Here is a 20,867-nt window from a genome sequence, read left to right as displayed (position 1 = left end):
AAAACCAAACAGGTAATGTGCATCAGGTGAAGACACCCTTGCCCTCTCTTTGATGTACACAGCAATGTGCAAATGCGAATTGAACCACAGTGGCAGAAACTTACCCCTAATGTGTACATAGCCTAAGTCTCTTGCATGAACAAACACTGAGCAAAACACACCAGGGATAAACCTCAGTTGAAATGAATGGGGGCTGTGCAAGATGGGAGCAGCAGGTGCCATTGGCCATGGGCCGAACGTGTCCGGGTGGGTGGGAAGCCTGGCAAAGGGAAGTGACTCACTACCAGTGCAGCGCTATGGAGAGGGGCCACAAGCCCTGTGTAGGGCAGAGATCCACATTTTTTCCAGTCTTTCAAAACAAGTTGCTGCTCTTGACTGCTAGGCAGCTCACAGTTTCCTCCCCGCACTCACCAGCTCCGCTGCTGCTGCTGCCACCCCACCACCGCTCTCCCGGTGTTTTTGCAAAGAGGCAAACACGGGCGCGCACAACAACTTGTTTCTCTTTGTCTCCTGGCAGATGAGAAATCAGGAGGAGACAATGGAGGGCGTAAGGAAAACCGGAAAGGTGCGCCCAAGAAGAAAGTTCAGGGCAACGCCCACGTCCGCGTTGACCAAGAGGAAATGCAGGAGAAGGAGGAGGCAGACCGAGGAGGAAGTGGCTGCAGTGAGCTGAACCCTTCTTGCTGCTCCAGAGGGGTTTTTAGGGAGGATGGTGGACAAATGGGGATGGGGGATCGAAGGCAGATCAGCCAGACTGGCTTCGGAGCTCTGGTGGGCTGCAGCGCTCCTGCCGTTTTTTTGTGCACAGTCCACAGGGGAAAGCCCTGGACGTTTGGCGGGGATTGATGCAACCTTAAATAACTTGCTGTAAGAACAAGAAAGTGAACTGAGTGGCCCACTGCTTAAAAATAATAAAATGAAGTGTATTGAATCACAGAACACCCACAAAGGAGGCTGCAGAGCTGCCGTTGTTAGATATTCCATTAATTATGGGGAAACTGCCAAGGGTCTCGTGGCACCATAAAGACTATGATTGCAGTAGCTTTCTTTCTTGGCTAGACTTCACCTGCATGAAATTGGCAGACACATATAGTTGGGAGTGTTGGAGGGTGGGGAGGGGGGTGTAGACAGGGGTCCAGAGGGCTGCGGAATATAAGGCTCTGTGACAATGCTTTTAAGCCAACCGTAAATGAAGGTAAGATGAGCACAGCAACCGCCATTCACAGCAGCAGTACTAATAGGTGACATTAGCACAATGATCACTTTGTGAGGTTATTTTACCACCTGTAGTGGGAGAGAAAGCCATTCTCCTGATTTCTTGTTCAGCAGTTTCATCCTGAAGTCTCCCTTTCAAGGTCCTTTGTTGAATAATGATATTTTGGACGGCCGCAGAGTGCCTCGGGAGATTCAAGACCTCTCTCCCACTAGTTTCTGAGTTGTTGCTATCTTGGATGTCAGATTTGAGTCAATTTATTATTTTACATGGAGGTTGCCTATCCTATGTATAGAGGGGGAAAGCATAGATATTGGTCCACAGGAGAAACTAAATCCAAAGTAGGACAGCCAAAATGTCAGAAAATCATGAGCACTTTTAAGTTCTCCAGAACTTAAACATCCATCAGGCTGGATGTTGAGGAAAACAGCAGGGGCGGGTGTGTGTGAGAGAGAATTTGGCATGGTGTTGCAGCCACAAAGTATGCAATTGGTCATTGTGGCTTCAACATCATACCAGCTTTCTCTCTCTCTCTCTCTCTCTCTCTCTCTCTCTCTCTCTCTCTCCAACCTCCTTCAGTTTTCTTTAATATCCAGCCCTTCTGGCTATTGGCATTTTTGTTGTTATTGTTCTGTGTACATTGGAAAAAGACATTGTTGGCAGGTGATGGCATCTATCACATTCAACAATGAGCAGGTGAATGTTTTGACTGGTGTTAAGCAAGGACAGGCTTGCCACCCAAGGCACATGAGAAGGAAGTGTCATTGTCTAAACGGGCTGTAAAATCATTGCTGATACTTTGGAGTGGCTTTAATCAGGAGCTGTACATGACAGCAAGTGGAGTTGTGTTGCTTACTCTTCTGTGGTTGTCTTGGGCCCAGCTGAAGCATCCTGCATTACAGAATCCCTGGCTTGTGGAAGCCCCAATGAACATCCATAGATGGACCCACATCTGAAGAGTTGAAAGCCCCAGTCTCTTCAGAAGATAGGAACACGTATCTTCATATGGTAGCCTATAACATAGGTACAATTCATATTAAGACAGATTGCTTTAATCCCCTCTAACAGAAGAATCCACACACTTAAGAGTTAGCCTGAGTGATGCTCATCTACTCCACCTGCACCTCCACCTTGTGCAGCTCCAAGCATGTTCCATAAAGCTGAAGTCTGCTGTTTCATGATTTCCCCCCTTTCATCACTCTAGGCTGGTGCATGGCATGGGTCCAGTGCTCTTATCCAACTTGTGAGAAATGGAGGCGGCTTAGCAGTGACATAGACCCATCGGTTCTGTCTGAGGACTGGACATGTAGCCAGAACCCAGGTAAAACAGAAGGGAAAGGCAAGCCTTTTCCTGCAGGGGCTGACAGACATTTGGTGGCCTCTCCTTCCCTCAGTTAAATATGAAAAATTGTGACTGCTCAGTGTCCCGCAGAACCCCTGTCTGCCTGGGCAACCTGTGGCTCTCCAGATGTTTTTAAGCTCCAGCTCCCATCAGTCCCAGCCACCATGGTCAGTAGTCTGGAAAGTTGTAGTCCATAAATCAGGTGAAGGGAAATACTACTTGAGAAGCTAGAGGGCTGCTGCCTGTCAGAACAGAACAGACCAGACTTGGACTACAGCTCCCATCAGCCCTGGGCTGATAAAGAGTACCAGCTCCAACATTTGGAAGACACCAGGTTTGGGAAGACTGGAGTATCAGTCTGACCCAGGTGGCCCAGTGAACGTGAGATTATAAGGCATCACCATCATCATATGCTCTTGACCATTGTAAAATCTACCCTTTCAAAATGAAGGCGTCTTGTGGGAGTCTAGAACCTCTTCCAGTCACTGCAACGGGTTGCTTTTGGTGCCTTCTTTATGAGTTATTTTGTTTTGCTGCTGTCACTATGCAGCAGTACAAAAGGAAGGGTCCCTACCCCAAAGGGGCTTGTATTCAGTAAAGGGGAGGGAGAAGTGAAAAGGGGTCAGGGTAGAGAAAATGCATTTATTTCAATTACACAGACTTCCCAGATTCTTTTCAGCGGGGTGTTTATTTTCCGTTGCAGATCTCGAGCACAACAGCTGCAGCATTCCAGAGGAAACATGGTCAGGGTCTGAGAACGAGGTGGTCTATGCTGTTTATATTCCTGGGTCAATCGTGTGGGCCAAGCAATATGGATACCCATGGTAGGGAAGGAACACACAACTCTCGCGTGCTTCTAGACAGAGGTCTGATATCACAAATGAGCCATAGAGGCTGCGTACACACTGTAACTTTAAAGCACATTCAAAGCACATTATTTCCCTTTGAGAATTCTGGGCACTGTACTTTTCCCTTCACAGAGTTACAGTTCCTGAAAGCACCCTTTGGCAAACTACAGTGCCCAGAATTCTTTGAGTGGGGGAAATGTGCTTCAAAAGTGCTTTAAAGGCATAGTGTGTACGCAGCCTCGGATACTGCAAACAGGCTGTTTTATAACACTTGATTTTCTGTGGATTAAGTGGGAAGAAATATGGGTTGGCATTTTGATGCTGATGAAGTTATGTAGATGCTGAGAGACAGCTGCATAGATGAGCACCCATCCCACAACAAACAAGCATGCTTTTTACTATGTTTTAATCATTGGATGTTTTGTAAAGTGTTTCTAATGTTGTACACTGCCCTGAGATCTTTGGGTAAAGAATGGTACATAAATTGAAGTAATAATAATGATAAGGTCCCCCTTTGCCCTTAACATAGGCAGAGATCCTCAACATGTGTTACAGGGATGCAAGTACCATTGAAACAAATGAGAGTGCCAAATTAGAAAGAGCGAGCCATAAACACAGCAGGGTTTATTTTTTAAAAAAAACGGGCTTCAGGATATCGTGCAGTGCAATGCAAGAAAATATTGATTGTGCGGGCAGCACACTACACCGTGCTAAACAAACCAGTTTTCCATTGCCAACGTATTGTCAGGCTTGGAGCGCAAAACAATAGTCCCAGCACTAGTTAACCAACACACACACAAACACCCCAAGGCAAAAATACACCTGCCCAGGTCTCTCAGAGTGAAAACCCCAGTTTTGCTCTGCTGTACTTAAATCTCAGCTCCTTAAAAACCTCAGTTCTATGTGTCTTGATCCCTGCAGTTTTTTCAGCTGCTGACCCTCTGTGAAAGGCTTAGCCAAAATAGCCAATCTTTCTTAGCACCCTTGCCAGTACAGCAGCTGCAGTCTTTTGACAGAAAAACTGGCCAAGAATGGGGCCTCTAAGCCGCAGAAAGGGGAGCTCCCCTCCCCAGAAACACAGCTTTACTTACATGCCCAGTGCATCTCCGGGCTTTATAAAATCATAGAATCTTAGAATTGGAAGGGACCCCAAGGTTCATCTAGCTCAACCCCCTGCGATGCAGGAATCTCAGCTAAAGCGTCCGTGACTGATGGCCATCCAACCTCTGTTTAAAAACCTCCAAGGAAGGAGAGTCCACCACCTCTCATGGGAGTCTGTTCCACTGCTGAACAGTTCTTACTGTCAGAAAGTTTTCCCGAATATTTAGTCAGAATCTCCTTTCTTGCAACTTGAAGCCATTGGTTCGATTCCTACCCTCCAGAGCAGGAGAAAAACAAGCTTGCTCCCTCCTCCATGTGACAACCCTTAAGATATTTGAAAATGGCTTTCATGTCTCCTCAGTCTCCTCTTTTCCAGGCTAAACTTACTCAGCTCCTTCAAGCGCTCCTTATAAGGTTTAATTTCCATACCCTTGATCATCTTGGTTGCCCTCCTCTGCACACATTCCAACCTGTCAACATCCTTCTTAAATTGTGGTGCCCAGAATTGGACACAGTATTCCAGGTGTGGTCTGACTAAGGCAGAATAGAGTGGTACTATTACTTCCCTTGATCTGGACACTGTATTTCTGTTCATGCAGCCTAGAATAGCATTGGCCTTTTTTGCTTCTGCATCACACTGTTGCCTCATGTTCAGCTTGTAGTCCACCAAGCCCCCTAGATCCTTTTCACATACAGTGGTACCTCGCAAGACAAATGCCTCGCAAGACGAAAAACGCGCAAGATGAAAGGGTTTTCCATTTTTTGCGTTGCTTCGCAAGACGATTTCCCCTATGGGCTTGCTTCGCAAGACGAAAACGTCTTGTGAGTTTGCTTCCTTTTTCTTAAAGCCATTAATACCCAGCAAATCCGCGCTCCGCAAGACAAAAAAATTGCTAGACGACACAACTCGCAGAACGAATTAATTTCGTCTTGCGAGGCACCACTGTATACTGCTAGTAAGCCAGGTGTCCCCAATCCTATATTTCTGCATCTGGTTCTTCCTGCCTAAGTGCAGAACCTTACATTTGTCCCTATTGAAATTTATTTTGTTAGCTAGCACCCAGTTCTCCAATCTGTTAAGGTCATTTTTGTTAAGTTGTGGGTTGACATAGCCGACGACCAGCGATTTCTCCAAATAGCTCTTTATTTCGTAAGCTGGAATAGAACTAACTGCAAACAGCTCAGCCGGCCTGCTTTTATAGGCAGCCGGCTGTCAACATTGTAACAACAACAGCCCAGAGTTCCCGCCTAAAATAACTGACGCGGACCTGAGGGAAAACTATCTACAGACCTGAGGGAAAACTATATACAGTATCCCCCTGCTGGCCCAGGGTGAAACTTCACTACATAACAATTTTGAATTCTGATTCTGTCTTCTGTGGCATTAGCTACCCCTCCCAGTTTGGTGTCATCTGCAAATTTGATGAGCATTCCTTCAATTCCTTCATCCATAAAGATGTTAAACAACAACAGGCCCAGGACAAGAACCCTGCGGCACCCCACTTGTCACTTTTTTCCAGGATGATGAGGAACCGTTAATGAGTACTATTTGTGCTATCCTCACAACAACCCTGTAAGATAGATTAGATTGAGACATTGTGATTGGCCTAAGGCAGTGATGGCCAAACTTGGCCCTCCAGCTGTTTTGATCCCACTGGTCCTGTTAGCTAGGGATGATGGGAGTTGTAGTCCCAAAATAGCTGGAGGGCCAAGTTTGGGGCCAAGCTGGAGGGCCTAAGGCCACCCAGTGACTAAGTGGCAATTTGAATCAAGGTCCTGCCACTTGTAGTCTTCCTCCATCCCATTCAGTTTTCCTCATGCATCATGTCTTTTTAGGATTTACTGCTGGTTTTTGCAAGCCACATTGGACACCTTTTTGCCTAGAAAGTAAAATAAATAAAAAGCAGCCTGACAATCTAACCACTAATTGCTCCTGGAACTGCCTCTTTTTGTTCCCCTGAGTGTCGAATTTTAGAAAAACCAATGGAGCTGGGTAATCAAAGTCTCCCCACTCCCTACCAGAAACTCACATTGGAGCAATTAAGAAAGGCTATTGAGAGGAGGCAATGAATAGGCTGTTCCTCACTAATCCCCCACTAATCAGGAAGCAATAAAAGAGGCTGAACTTGCAAACAGGAAGCATTTAATTAAAGGCACAGAATCCCTGAAAAGCCTCAATAGCACTTGACCCACACAGGTCAGGGAGACACCACAGTGATGTTTTATTGCAAAAACAATACGCAGCACCACAAACCATGTCTGAGAAAACAAGGGAGAGCAACACAGAAAAATCCTGGTATGCAACAACTGACTGCTCCGTAAAAAGTATGTGAGCGAAGGATGACAATTGTAGAGAGACAGACTACTGCAGAAACAACCACTGTATGAGGCCACTGTACGCCTCTCCTTTTGTTTACACCAGCCCTTTGCAGGTGTGATGAGAGAGAGGGGATGCACTGGCTATCCTGGCTCCTCCATGACAGCTGTATGTCCAGATTCATCACTTTCCTTGCATTGGATGTGCAAGAGATTTGGGAGGCCTCTGCATGCAGCTTAGAGCCCTGATCCCACACTTCCATGGGAGCCTCTATGAGAACAGCAAACTCCTGGTTCAGACCTTTGCTCTCAGTGCATGCAGAGTGGCAGGTCCAGATATAGGGATGCAATGGATGCTAAGACCTCTGCTCTTCCTCAGGCAAGTTCAGTGGTACCTGGGGTTAAGTACTTAATTCGTTCCGGAGGCCCGTTCTTAACCTGAAACTGTTCTTAACCTGAAGCACCACTTTAGCTAATGGGGCCTCCTGCTGCCGCCGTGCTGCCGGAGCATGATTTCTGTTCTCATCCTGAAGCAAAGTTCTTAACCCGAGGTACTATTTCTGGGTTAGCGGAGTCTGTAACCTGAAGCGTCTGTAACCTGAGGTACCACTGTTCTGTGTGAAAACTGAATGGCTTCCCTGCAGAAGCCATGCTGATTGCTCCTTAGCAAGGCTTGTTCTTCTATAATATATGACCTGTATGCTTAACATTTTAAGCCTTCAAAATAACTTTCCACCAATTTACTTCTGGACCGAAATTGGTATTGCATATATTGTCCTCCAGTCCTCCCAGAAGGGTAAAAGGTAAAAAAAACCGGTCCTCCCAAAGGAGGCTGATTTTAATAGTAACATTTGTTAGTTAGAAGATGAACAAATTGGCATTTGAGGTCTTCAAAAGCTCTTTTGGGGTCATATGGGCCATATGGAAGAAATTGTTTATTTTTTTTAATGGGGCTTCAAAACATTTCCCAGTCCTCTAGCAGAAGCTAGGGTTGGCCTGGCGGTGTCTTCACTACAGTGTCTTTCGCTCTTTTCCAACCATGTGTTTATAGGTGGCCTGGAATTATAGAGGCTGATCCAGACATTGGAGAATACTTCCTGTTCTCTTCTCAGGCAGATTCACTTCCTGTTAAGTATTATGTATATTTATTTTATATTGTGTTTGCATGTCGGTGGGATAAATCTGACTTTATCCCTAAAGCAATTACTACTCAGCTCCCGGTGAAAGGTTCTTACCCACATTAGTCCTTATCTGAGATGTGTTCACACGCTCTCTCACACAGGCATGGCCACCCACCACAACTGACATGCTCTCGGTTTCCATTCCCATTTCAGTGCAAGTACCATGTGACCTTCTTGGGCAGCTCTGTGACCCGGGCTTGGATCTCTGCCTCCATGCTGAGGAACTTTGAGGAATCTTATGTGAAGGGAAATGGTGTGGTAAGAGGGGCTTTTTGCTAATGGCGGCTTGTTCACAAAATAAGGTGTCCCTGTCTCCATGGGGTTACGGGTTCTAAGAGGGTCCAATGAACAGGAGGTGCCTTTTGAAAGGGAGCAGGATCTAGAGGAAGTTCCAAACAATAGCTGAGAAAAGTGAATACTTCCCGATGCTTGCTCTTTTGCGGGTGGGATCCAGACCAGTCGCATTTGGGCATAAGAACCTAAGAAGAGCCTTCTGGATCAAGGCAATATGGCCCATCTAATCCAGGATGCTGTTCTCAGAGTTGTCAATCAGATGTACCAATGGGAAACCCACAAGCAGGATTCTATCACAAGAGCCCTTTTCCCCTCCTGTGGTTTCCAGCAACCAGTATTCAGAAACATTGCTGCCTCCAACTGTGGGGGCAAAGTCCTCTGGCCTTTTTCTGGCCCACCTAGAACCAGTCTGGATAAGTTGGTGTTGTGACATGGGGTTTGTGGTTTCAGCTCTCTTGACATAATATGCTGGAGACAGTTCTCTAGTAACACTTCTTTATTAAAGCAAACAAGACTGGGGCCTGAGGAGGGGAGAGCTACATTTATAGGGACAGGGAACTAGCTAGAAGGGATACATTTTGGAGGGAACAATATCAGGCAATCACAGTCCTGCCTTTTGGAGGCAACCAATAAGACAGAGGATCCAAATACAGCAGCTTAAATGAACCAATAGTAGCTGTACCCTTTGGAACCAAAAGGCAGTTACTTTACCCTAATGCAAATACAGACAATAATAATACAGATATAAAATCCTTTGACTCAATACACAACAGTTGGCCTTGGTGAAGATTTGACGTTTTCATCCCCCCAAAGTTTTTGATTTGAGTTTCTACTGAAATGAGGCTGCATTTTAATGTTGCATTTTGATCTTGTTTTAAAGTTATATTTTAATCAATTGTTTTTATACCTGGTGTTGGCCGCCCTGAGCCCAGTCTTGGCTGGGAAGGGCGGGGTATAAATAAAATGTATTATTATTATTATTATTATTATTATTATTATTATTACGTAACCATCATGGTCAGTAACCATCAATATAGCCCTCTCCTTCAGGAACTTGTCTGATCCTCTTTTAAAGCCATCCAAGTTGGTGGCCATCCATGCCTCCTGTAGGAGCGTGTTCCATAGTTTAATTATGTGCTGTGTGAAGTACAGTTGTTCCTCGGGTTAAGTACTTAATTCGTTCTGGAGGCCCGTTCTTAACCTGAAACTGTTCTTAACCTGAAGCACCACTTTAGCTAATGGGGCCTCCTGCTGCTGCCGCGCCACCAGAGCACGAGTTCTGTTTAGGAAATAACCTAAAGCACTATTTCCGGGTTAGCGGAGTCTGTAACCTGAAGCGTATGTAACCCGAGGTACCACTGTACTTCTCTTCACACGATTAAAGTGGAATGGGCACTTGTGCAACAAACCTGCTTCCCCCTCAAAAAAAGCAGATGCTATGCAGTAAGGAAAATGCACTGGATATTATGGGGTAACAGTTGCTTGATACGAGATTGTATATCCCTGCAAACAAATCAAAATGAGTGCTCAATAAACAGGTTGTCTGCAAGCTGCCAAAATCTGCTAGCAAAGCCGGTGTGTATGTGCGTGATTTCTGCAAGCTTCTTTATCTTAAGATCAGAGGAGAACTTTGTCCCCGTCCCCCATTCCCTCCATCTGCAATCCAGCCCTGCAATTTGGAAAGACAGTGGCCTGATTAGGCCCCAGCTGCACAATGAACTTGGATTAATTTCAGAGCTGTCCAGCTATCATGACTTCCCCCAGGACACCTTCGGAATTGTAGCTCTAGGAGGGTCAATTTAGGTGCAGTAGTGGCAGATCTGTGTATTTAAACTCAGATTTGCCCCAGACATGTAGAAAGAGGAGCAAAAGTGGCATGCAGATAAGGAATCCAGAATTTCCCCCTCATGTGTTTCTTACTTCCCCGCAGCCCCCTTTCCCATGTATAGAGGAGAAAAGCTTTGGGAGTGACAGACTCTGGGGAAGTAAACCACACATGGGCTAAGTGTTTAGCAGACACCCCATTGATATTAAGAAGCAGTCCCTTGCTCCCTCACTTCTTAAATCATAGCTATGTTCTGTATTTTCTTTTTGAGGCCAAGCTGAAGAACAAAGGTGACAAGAGAGATTTTGAAGCTGCTGTGAAGATGGCAAACGAAGCAGAGCAATTAAGCATTCAGGTGTGACACAGGCAGGTTCCATGACACCCCCCCCCCCGCCCCAATAAACCTAGGTTGATTTCTCTCTGGAATAATTGCATCCTTTGCTTTCACACTTTTTGCAGAGGATGTTATTGGCAGATCATTGGGGCCCAATATCTTCTGTATTCCTGTATTTTCTCAGCCATGATCTGTGTAGCAATTTTTGTATGGAATGAAATGGAAACCTTTTTGATTTATTTAGAACATCCCACTTTACAGCCAAGAAGAGCTATCAAAGCAACTTACAAAGCATTCTTGCAATGGAAAATCCCATTCTAGTCTTTTATCAGAAATAGAAATAACATGAGATTCTTAAAGATGCATTTCCTGCCATCATACTTGATCTTCCCTGGTGTTGCCCTCTAACCTCTGCTTACTAGGCAGCAGGGCCCATTGGGAACCTTGGAGGCAAGTGAGTGAATGAGCAGCTGGAGCTCGCTCAGATTTCAGCACCATCCTGTCTGCTGTGGGGTAGCAAAGGTTATTGTGGGTCTTTAGAGCCACTGATTTTTTTTAAAAAAAGAATTTAAAAGCTTCTCCCTTCCAGCTTTGGCCCGTCATTGTTTTCTGTTGTGGGATTCTTGGTACATTGCTCCTTAATTAGTCATTTTATGTTCCCTGTGACTAATGTTTGTGTGGGGGAACAACAAGGGGAGAGGACTTCCTTTTGTTATTTCATTTCATTTTCTATCATCACTAGCAACTTGAAGCAGCTGAATAGCATCCTCACAAGCCCTTGTGCTAATGCACAGTTCCCCATTCACTGTTGCATGGTGGTGTATTCTGTGAATCCCGTTTTGAATGAGTGGAGGAAGCCCAATACCACTGCTTGCACAATTTTTTTGTTTCGTTTTAACTTTTAGAATCCCCTTGTGAGCCTTGTCTTTTTCTGCCATTGTATAAAATGTGCGGCCACACAAGGTGAACTGCTGCTATTAAATGAGGAAGTGGTCTAGCTCCACTGTTGATTTTGCATCCCTTCTCCCTGGATAAGACCACTATACAGCAGGGGCTAATAGTTTTGCCCTGGGTCTGGATCACTAATCTGCATGCATGTTCTTAACCCAGTCCAACCCAGATCCAATAGCAAGGAAGAAATCTGTGCACTTAAATGCATAGAATCATAGAACTGTATAGTTGGAAGGTACCCCAAGGGTCATCTAGTCCAACCCCCTGCAATGCAGGAATCTCAACTAGATCATACATGTCAGATGGCCATCCAACCTCTGCTTCAAAACCTCCATGGAAGGAGAGTCCACCACCTCTCATGGGAGTCTGTTCCACTGTCTAACAGTTCTTCCTAAACTTTAGTTAGAATCTCCTTTCTTGTAACTTGAATCCATTGGTTTGGGTCCTCGCCATGAATATATTATGTGTGGGGAAGAAAATCCTAGCTTAAGCCAACTGGGGCTTCTAGTTGAGCAGGGCTAGTTTATAATGCCAAGGCTGTGGTTTGGAGTCTGTGGCATAAGAAGAGAGTGGTTCTGAGGCCATGCAGAGATAGCCTGTCCTCTTAAGTTGTCATACATTTAGATCTGGGGCAACTGACCTCCAGGGCAAAAGCCATGGCAGCCAGGAGCCCCAGCCTTTCTCTCCTATTAGAAATTGGGTACTAATTGAAGCATATCAGTACTGTACTATAACACCTACTCTTCTCTTTCACCGCACCAGGAGAGAATAAGGATATTTGGATTCTATAGCCGATTCAGCGGGAGAGAGTCACCTAAAAACAACAGAGACTTGAAAGGTACCTTGACATACAGGATGGGGTCAGAAGTCAGAATATTGTCAGACAAGCTGAAAGACAGACCTCCCACCCTGCACTCTTTGTTTCTTTTTGCACTGTAGATCATGTACATGTTACCTGTAAGCCTCCTGCCAAGAGGATCCGAGAACCAAAGGGTGGGAAGAAAAATGTATCAGCATCAAACAAGAGCCAAGAAAAGGTTGGTTCAGTCTTTGCACTATTAGAAATGTTTGGGCGTCTCCCTGCTTTTAACAATCTGGCTGCTGCAGACGGCCCCTTCATATATTTTCCTAACAGTCCATTGCGATGTTATTGGTCTAGTGAAGTTTTAGTAGGTCCATCATGTTCTCGCTGTTAACATTAACAAACAGCATCTCTCTTCTAGCTTCTGCCTGAGACACCAGTGATGAAATCTGATGGAGATTTCAAAAAGAAAACCAACATAGAAGGTGAGGTTTTGACCAGTCACCCTCCCCAGCTACCTCAACCTCAGGCCTCTCTTCTCTTTTAAGCTATGTGCCATAACTGTGAGTGCAAGCTAGTGTAGGCTACTGGCAGGATCAACTTGAGGCTCTTACAAACTGGTGTGTGTGGGGTTTTTTTTGGGGGGGGGCAGGGTGTATTCTGCAACATGTCATGGATGCAATCAAGACTATAGTTTCCACTTTATTAATTGTTCTTCTGTGCTTCCCCAATGCTACCAGGTTGTTCCCATCTGTAGGGGTAACATTTGTGCTACAGTAAAACAAAAACAGGGCAACAGCCACCCCGGAACATTTGTGTTTACTATTTATTTATTTATGTATGCAAATATTTAGAAACTGCACTTTTGTAAAAAGAGAGAAAGAGAGAGATACAAATCACAAGGTGCTATACAACCTGAAAACACAACACTGCAGTAAAAACTATTTTAAAATGTCAGGCACATCAGTAAAAGCTCGTTGGCAAAGAATCTGAGGTTTGAAAGGCCCATTTAAATACAGCGGTACCTCGGTTTACAAACTTAGTCCATTCCGGAAGTCCGTTCTTAAACCAAAACCGTTCTTGAACTGAGGTCCGCTTTCCCTAACGAGGCCTCTCGCCGCCGGTGCCCTTCCACCATTCAGATTTCGTTCTTAGACCGAGGTAAAGTTCTCAAACCAAGACACTATTTCCGGTTTTGCGGAGTTTGTAAACTAAATGGTTCTTAAACCGGACTGTTCTTAAACCGAGGTACCACAGCAATACGGTTTTTAGAAGACATCTGAAAACAAACAGGGATGACTCCTGATGAACCTCTACTAGCGAGGTCTTCCACTAGGCAGGGAGTTTTACAGGGCTCGGTCCCTGGTAAGGCCACCAGAACCTGAGGGGCATGTGGGGCCTCCAAAAGTGCCCATCAGAAGGCCTCTGTCATTGAGACGTAGCATAAGGAACCAGGTGGTCCTTAGGGTACTTTAGGTCCAAGCTGTTTAGGGCTTTGGGAATTAACACAAATACCTTGAACCCAGGACGCGGGTGGCGCTGTGGGTAAAACCTCAGCGCCTAGGACTTGCCAATCGCATGGTCGGCGGTTCAAATCCCCACGGCGGGGTGCGCTCCCGTCGTTCGGTCCCAGCGCCTGCCAACCTAGCAGTTCGAAAGCACCTCTGGGTGCAAGTAGATAAATAGGGACCGCTTACCAGTGGGAAGGTAAACGGCGTTCTGTGTGCTGCGCTGGCTCGCCAGATGCAGCTTGTCACGCTGGCCACGTGACCCGGAAGTGTCTGCGGACAGCGCTGGCTCCCGGCCTCTAGAGTGAGATGAGCGCACAACCCTAGAGTCTGGTAAGACTGGCCCGTACGGGCAGGGGTACCTTTACCTTTACCTTTACCTTTACCTTGAACCCAGCCCTCTGGCAAATTGCTAACCAGTGCAGTCTGCTCAGCAGCAGAGTAGTATGCTGTCAGTAGTCTGCTCCTGTGAGCAGTCTGGCCACCACATTCTGCGCAAGCTGCATCTTCTGGACCAGCCTTTCTCAGCCTTGGGTCCCTGGATGTTGTTGTACTACAACTCCCATCATCCCTGACCGCTGGTCCTGCTAGCTAGGGATGATGGGAGTTGTAGTCCAACAGCAACTGGGGATCCAAGGTTGAGAAAGGCTGTTCTGGACCATATAGAAGGGCAGCCCCATGTAAAACATATTGCAGTAATCACGCCTTTGGGGTTATCAGTGCATGAACTCCTGGGGTCAGGCTTTCCTAGTCTAGGAGTGGTTGCAGCCGGCATGCCAACAGAAACTGGTGGAAGGCACTCCTAGCCACAGAGGTCACTTGGGTCTCTAATCACAAAGATAGATTCAGAAATAACTCCAAGCTGCAAACCAAATCCTTTGGGGGGAATCTTACCCTGTCTAGAACAGGCATTTGACCGTTACCCTGGACACAGGAGCCATCCACCCATAAGGCCCCCGTATTTCTAAGTGTCAAGGTCAGCTTGTTGGCCCGCATCCAGTCCACCACTGCATCCAGGCACTGGTCCAGGGCTTGCACAGCGTCTCCTGACTCAGATGTAATGGAGAAATAGAGCTCAGTGTCATCAGTATACAGATGACATCTTGCACCACGCGTCCTAATGACTACTCCCCGTGGCTTCAAATAGGTGTTGTGTAGCATTGTGGGGAAAGAGCTGCCCTTTGGCACTTCAGAAGGTAAGCACCAGGGCCCCCAAAGACTGATATTAATAGTCTCATAATAGTTCTCTCTACTTGGGGCATGATCCTGCAGGGTAGGAAGAGAGGCACTGTGGCACAGTGCCACCAGTTCCCATCCCGCAGAGTCAGCCCAGAAGGATACCGTGGTCAATGGTATCAAAAACTGCTGAGAGATTGAGCAGGGCTGCACTCTCCCTGTTCTTTTCTCTATAAAGGTCATCCATCAGGGCAACCAAGGCTGATTCGGTCCTGAATCCAGGTCTGAGCCTAGACTGGGATGGATCTAAGTGATCAGTCTCATCCAGGAATGTTTGCCACAACCCTATCGCCTTCCCTAAAATGGGGATATTTGTGACCAACTGATAGTTGTTAATTGGGTTCATAACCAGCTTCTTTAGTAATGGCAGCACTGTCACCCCCTTTAAAGGGGCAGGCATCTCTCCCTCACACAGTGAAACATTCACTACATCTTGGACCCACCCGCTCAAGCCCCCACAGTGTGGTGTAGTGGTTAAGAGCGGTAGTCTTGTAATCTGGGGAACCGGGTTCGCGTCTCCGCTCCTCCACCTGCAGCTGCTGGGTGACCTTGGGCCAGTCACGCTTCTCTGAAGTCTCTCAGCCCCACTCACCTCACAGAGTGTTTGTTGTGGGGGAGGAAGGGAAAGGAGAATGTGAGCCGCTTTGAGACTCCTGAAGGGGAGAGAAAGGCGGGATATCAAATCCAAACTACTCCTCCTCCTCCTCCTCCTCCTCCTCCTCCTCTTCTTCTTCTTCCACAGCTTGTTTTCACCTGCCCTGAAAAGCAGGGATCTCCATAGGGCATGTAGTCGGGCACATACCTGCCGGAACCTTGAAATGTTATAAAAAGTAATAGGATTTTAGCAGGAAGGTATGGGGCATACACCAGTCGCAAACAAAGCACTGTGACCTCCCTGAAACTTCTTCTTGTAGGCACAAGCAGCATTGAAAGTCTGCTGGTTTGTAACCGCCCCATAACATCATGAGCATGATGCATACTCAGTAAAAAGGATTTCTGGAGGGGCCCCAGGTTAACCTTAAATCCATCAAAAAGAAGAAAGAAAGTAGCATATACAGTGGTACCTCGGGTTACATATGCTTCAGGTTACATACGCTTCAGGTTACAGACTCCGCTAACCCAGAGATAGTGCTTCAGGTTAAGAACTCTGCTTCAGGATGAGAACAGAAATCGTGCTCTGGCGGCGCAGCAGCAGCAGAAGGCCCCGTTAGCTAAAGTGGTGCTTCAGGTTAAGAACAGTTTCAGGTTAAGTACAGACCTCCGGAATGAATTAAGTACTTAACCTGAGGTACCACTGTATACAACTTGTTCACACAGGGGCAAAAAAAATCAAGTCATCAACTGAAGGTACCCCACTTTCATCAAAGAGGAGCAGGAAAGAGATGGCAGTCCCCAAAGCTGCTGCTGTTCCAAAAGGATCTGTCCAAAAGAAGGGACGTTGTGATGCTCAAAAAGGTAAGAGAGCTTCTTGCTCTGTGAGAAACTTATAATGTTTGCTGCTATGTGAGTCCAGAAGCACAACTGGGAATGAAATCCCAAGTTGTGAAGCCTTTTTGTTATTAGTTCAATAGTTGTCTGACATTCTATTTAGCACCCAGCAAAGGAAGGCGGTAGAAGGGACTGTTTTGCTCTGGCGAGACGGGTTGTTCTACGCCCTTAGATACGGGAGAGGATATCGTTCTCCTCGTGCAGGATAACTCTTTGGGGAGATCTTCACTGGCTTTTGTGTTCCTCTCAAGGTTCTAAGAGCTCGTTCGCTGCTCCATGGTCTAAGAGTGCCACAGCTGAGCAGCTCAGCTCTTGCAGATACGGCAGCAGCCCTCCCTTAATGCCCTCCAGTTATCCAAGCAAGGAAGACAGTATAAGCAAGGCTGATGTCTCCCCAGTGGCAGAAAGTGAACTGATGTTGAACAGGGGTGTCGTGGGCCTTGAGGAGTCAAGTGAAGCCGTGGCCCAGGAGAAAGAAGAAGATGAAGCCTTCGGCAGCCAGGAGATGGCTGTCTTTGCTGAGGAGAAGAATTACTCTTCTGATGAATTTTCATTGGTCTTGTTTGAGGAGTAGCCTTTCAGAAAGGGGTGCGTCCTGACCTCAAGTGTAAAGGGTGGATAATTTCTTCATCTATATAAGCCTTCCCCATTCATCTTGGTGCCTTCTAGGTGTTGTGGACTACAACATAGTCGTGAGTTTGAGAGCACTGATGGAAAGTAGACATACTAAGCATAGCAGAGGATGTGGGGAAAAGGTTCTTGCAGCTTTGATTCTTGAGTTTAATCCACCTAGGAAGTTTGTGACAGCTTGTTTTTAAACAGAGCTGTGAAAATCCCCCTTTCCCGCTCCTTGGTTAAACAGGCAACTGGAATCACAGCTATAAACAAGGCAAGGAAAGTAAATTCACCCTTTAATAAATCTGATTGACTTGTTTAGAACTTAGTGCAAAAGAGAAACCAGGTGAAATGGCAATCAAAATTTAGGAGTTGTTTTCCACCCATTTGGAAGGTTACAAAAGATCTTGTCTGTGTTTAAAGATGTACAACATTTCCCCCAATTGTTTATAATTACAATTCAGCAAAGCTCTATTAAAATCTGGTTTTGGATCTAACCGAGTGTCCTCCTGTTTTACCGATATCATAAATGCTAGAAGCATGGTCACACACTCGTACGGAGACTGATAAAATGTACAACACACACACAGCTACCCAAGTTGGGAGGAATAATTAAAGTCACTCATTCACACAAACATAGACTATGGAATGATAGACTGTTGTCTGCAACAAAGGCACTAACAAGTTTGTATCAGAAAGCTTTGCATTTAACTTCTGAGCACCAGCCTGATCTTATTAAAGTTTTATTCGAGGTACAACAGCAAATGGACAGCAGACCAGGGCTGGGGAACCTGTGGCTTTCTAAGTGTTGTAGGAACACAGTTCCCGTCATTCCTCACCATTAGCCTTCAGCAGGGCCTGAAGTCGTCCCACAATATTTGGTCACAGGTTTCCCCTGCCATACGCAACCAATCTTGTTTTGTCACTTCTCATGTGGCTCACTAAACAGCTATCTAATGTGTTCATGTCAGCCCTATATGCTTCTTTCAGATCCATTAGCCTGCTTGTCTCCCTGCTTCATTCAAGCTCAATGCATGAAAGATAGCTGAGTTACACCAAAGTACACTGAAGTGTGCATTGCATTGTTCTTCTACCTGTCATTTGGTGGATTTGTTCTTTCAACTTTGCTATAAGAAATCAAAAGAGAGAAACTCTGGGCTGTAGGAAGGGGAGGAGGATAATTAGAAACTATAGTTTCCTTGAGATATGCTCTGTATACACATATTCTTCAATTTCCCCTTCGTTCTCTTCCCATGTATGCATTTATAGAGCTCAGAGCAATGTGGTAGAGTGGTTAAAGTGTGGTCTGGAAGCAGCCCGGCTGTAGGAAACCCAGACACAAATTGCCATTCAGCCCTGTAGTTCACTGGGCGACCTTGATTCAGACTACCTCTCAGGTTTTCTGTAGAGATAAAATACAGGAGAACAATGATCAACTTGAGTTCCTGGGAGGGAGGCTAGGATAAAAGGCAATAGAAATACAATGTAATCACAGTAACGCCAAAAAATAATTTAAAAATAAAAGCACCTAAACAGCTTGTTCAGCAATGGAATTTACCATTAAATGGAATCCTCCATTCTCTGAATTCACTGAACATCATTCTAGCTAGTAGAGAGGAAAGGTTGGAAGGAACAATCAATGTGTTAATAGCTTCACACCTCTCCTCTATAGCTTCACAGTGGGGCGGCACTAGCCATGTGCCAAGATTCAGGACTCCACCTGCTTCTAACTGTCACTTAACAGCTGATAGAAAGTTCCAGAATCCAAGTGTGGTTTAAGTGGTCCAGGTACATGTAGCTGGTGAGCCATATCTTGGTCAGTTTTACTGCATAAGTAACTCCTTCATTTACTCTCCTTTCACCCAGTGATTGGAATTTAAGGAGGGCCCTGCTGGATTAGACCTGAGAACTCGGGAGAGGCAGAACTAGCCAAAGAGCAGTGAGCACGTGAGACAAACATTTGTTTGAGTTAGCGTCCTTCTGCAAAAAGCACTGTGACTGGGGATTCCTGATAAAATAATTGACAGGTCTAAAAGTTAGACCTGTCAGCCACCTTGGACGATTCCTCCCTCTCAACCAAGGGTGTATTCTGTAAGCTTGGTTTTGCTTTTTGCAAAAAATAGCGGGGTTTGTTTGTTGTGACTGAGCGAGCAAAGCACTACAAGGTTTCAGAGGGAGGGAGCGTTCCCTACTTCAGAGATCCCTCCTCGTGGAAGCACCAAAACACTCCCAAGACACCCTGATTCAGCTGGGGTTTGTTTCTACTCCTCTTTGCTTTCGAGAACACCTTCCGAGTTTCTCCATGTCTTTCCGCTCTCCCTTCCTCGAGTCTTCCTTGCAAAAAGGGGATAATCAGATCATTTGGAAATGTCTCACTGACGTTGGCTAAAAGTATGGAAAAACTAAGCCGCTCGCTTAATTTGCATAATTTATTCTGATCAGGGAATGTGACTTTCCTGCTGTTTTGCAGACTTTGGGCATTTTTTCTTGGTGGAGATTACACGGTGCATGGAGCATAATTAAGATCCCTGCCCCCACAGTGTATATTCTCTCTATGGATTAGTTTATCAGTACCTTTCAGTGAAATTGGCTGTGGCCTGGAGTGCCATTTCACGTTTCAGGGTGTGCCTGTGTTGTGGGACAGAATGACAGATGAACGGCAGGTGGGCGGGCCGCCGCTCAAGTCTTTCTTTGGCGTGGCTTCCTGTCTCTGGACTCTTGCTTCTTGCCCGCCCAGTGGCTTCTGGAGGAGAGTGGCTAAGTTTTTTTTGACCCGAGGAGGAGCCACCAGCTCTTTGCTGCCTCCATCCACCCCTTTGTCTCTCTCGGCTGCCTCTTCGTGCCCTTGAAGGCTTTCGCCTGAGACGCTGGGAGAGGAAGACGCAAGCCACAGTGCTGAGGGAAGTGGCGTCTTGCCCAAGGTCACCTATGACAGAGACAGGAATAGAAAAGGGGGGGGAAGCCACTTCCTGGCTCCCCATCCCACGTATGCCATGGGTCATAAATAGGAAGTTGGCATGGGATTCTCACACTGATTTAATATACATGACTGGGCACAACATGCTTTTTTTGTTTTTTGGCTAGGAGGCAAGAACTTGAAAGTGACTTCTGCAAAAGAGACACCCAAAATATTTAGCTAACAGGACTTGCCTTCTCTCTCTCCCCCCCCCTTCTATTCATGTTCCTCCTTCTCCCCTCTTTCCTTTAAGTATGTCAAATATCTTGGATATATTGCTGAGGCGTTTTATTCTTAACAAAAAGGATTCTTTCGATTTGTGAAAGGGAAAGAAAGGCAGGCCCTGATTTTGGGGGGGGGTGTGGGGGGGGAAAGGATATTTCTTTCTCTCTCTTTTCTCTTTAATTTTTTTTTTTAACCCAGTAGCTTGAAGTTCATGCAGCATTTTTAGGGGGTGACTCAGCGTTTGGCTCCAGCCACTTGTGTGTTCCAGACAGATGCCCTGGTCTAGATGTTGAGAAATGCTTGTTTTTGTGGCTGGCTGCCTTGAATGAGGCCGGTCCATCCCTGCAGCATTCGGCTCCCCCCCCCCCCATTTTCTTTTCCATATGGTAATGAGCATTCGTCTTGTGCCTAAGGATTTATTTATTAATGTGGGGTATTCAGACAGACCTGGACTTCTGTCTTTATTTAGGTGTTGTTGTTTTTTTAAAAAAAGTTCTTCCCCACCTTTTCCAGTTCAAACAAAAGCACCCATCATGGCAACAAACAACTGGGATTGAAACAAAATTTGAAACGACACTGAACAATCCAAAACCAGCAGGCTGATGCTTAAATTGTGGAGAGGGAAAGAAAAT

At 45.9% G+C, this 20,867-nt stretch overlaps 2 protein-coding genes and 2 long non-coding RNA genes across 8 annotated transcripts in view; 2 read left to right on the top strand and 2 right to left on the bottom strand.

Annotated features, from left to right (window-relative positions):
- Window positions 1-17,551, top strand: part of ZCWPW1 (zinc finger CW-type and PWWP domain containing 1) — a 34,810-nt gene extending 17,259 nt beyond the window's left edge. For all 4 annotated transcript variants that reach the window (XM_083706760.1, XM_083706758.1, XM_083706757.1 and 1 more), the window contains exons 7-17: window positions 518-664; window positions 2,418-2,534; window positions 3,259-3,379; window positions 7,872-7,947; window positions 8,155-8,259; window positions 10,392-10,475; window positions 12,168-12,243; window positions 12,345-12,442; window positions 12,629-12,692; window positions 16,269-16,406; window positions 16,691-17,551. In XM_083706760.1, the coding sequence (XP_083562886.1) occupies window positions 518-664; window positions 2,418-2,534; window positions 3,259-3,379; window positions 7,872-7,947; window positions 8,155-8,259; window positions 10,392-10,475; window positions 12,168-12,243; window positions 12,345-12,442; window positions 12,629-12,692; window positions 16,269-16,406; window positions 16,691-17,013 (1,349 nt within the window). In that variant the 3' untranslated portion in view covers window positions 17,014-17,551. The remainder of the gene's footprint in view (window positions 1-517; window positions 665-2,417; window positions 2,535-3,258; window positions 3,380-7,871; window positions 7,948-8,154; window positions 8,260-10,391; window positions 10,476-12,167; window positions 12,244-12,344; window positions 12,443-12,628; window positions 12,693-16,268; window positions 16,407-16,690) is intronic.
- LOC310829132 lies at window positions 13,020-14,928 on the bottom strand. Its single transcript, XR_014557177.1, has 2 exons — window positions 14,102-14,928; window positions 13,020-13,722 (listed from the first exon to the last, which is right to left on the bottom strand). It is a non-coding gene; the product is annotated as an uncharacterized lncRNA (long non-coding RNA).
- A 662-nt stretch (window positions 17,552-18,213) lies between the features above and the next one.
- On the bottom strand, window positions 18,214-18,702 carry LOC310829108. Its single transcript, XR_014557145.1, has 2 exons — window positions 18,613-18,702; window positions 18,214-18,511 (listed from the first exon to the last, which is right to left on the bottom strand). It is a non-coding gene; the product is annotated as an uncharacterized lncRNA (long non-coding RNA).
- A 127-nt stretch (window positions 18,703-18,829) lies between these two features.
- LOC310828770 (phosphatidylinositol 4,5-bisphosphate 3-kinase catalytic subunit alpha isoform-like) overlaps window positions 18,830-20,867 on the top strand; it is a 37,363-nt gene continuing 35,325 nt past the window's right edge. Inside the window, exon 1 of one of the 2 annotated variants that reach the window (XM_083706584.1) lies at window positions 18,830-18,870. The gene's annotated coding sequence lies outside the window, so the exon portion shown is untranslated. Of the gene's footprint in view, window positions 18,871-18,909; window positions 19,002-20,867 lie in introns of those variants that run through there. The other variant, XM_083706585.1, reaches the window with a different exon arrangement.

This window comes from Podarcis gaigeae (assembly GCF_964106915.1).
Source record: "Podarcis gaigeae genome assembly, chromosome: 13".
NCBI lineage: Eukaryota > Metazoa > Chordata > Lepidosauria > Squamata > Lacertidae > Podarcis > Podarcis gaigeae.
The sequence above is the reverse complement of the archived record's forward strand: the minus strand, read 5'-3'. Positions and strand labels throughout refer to the sequence as shown.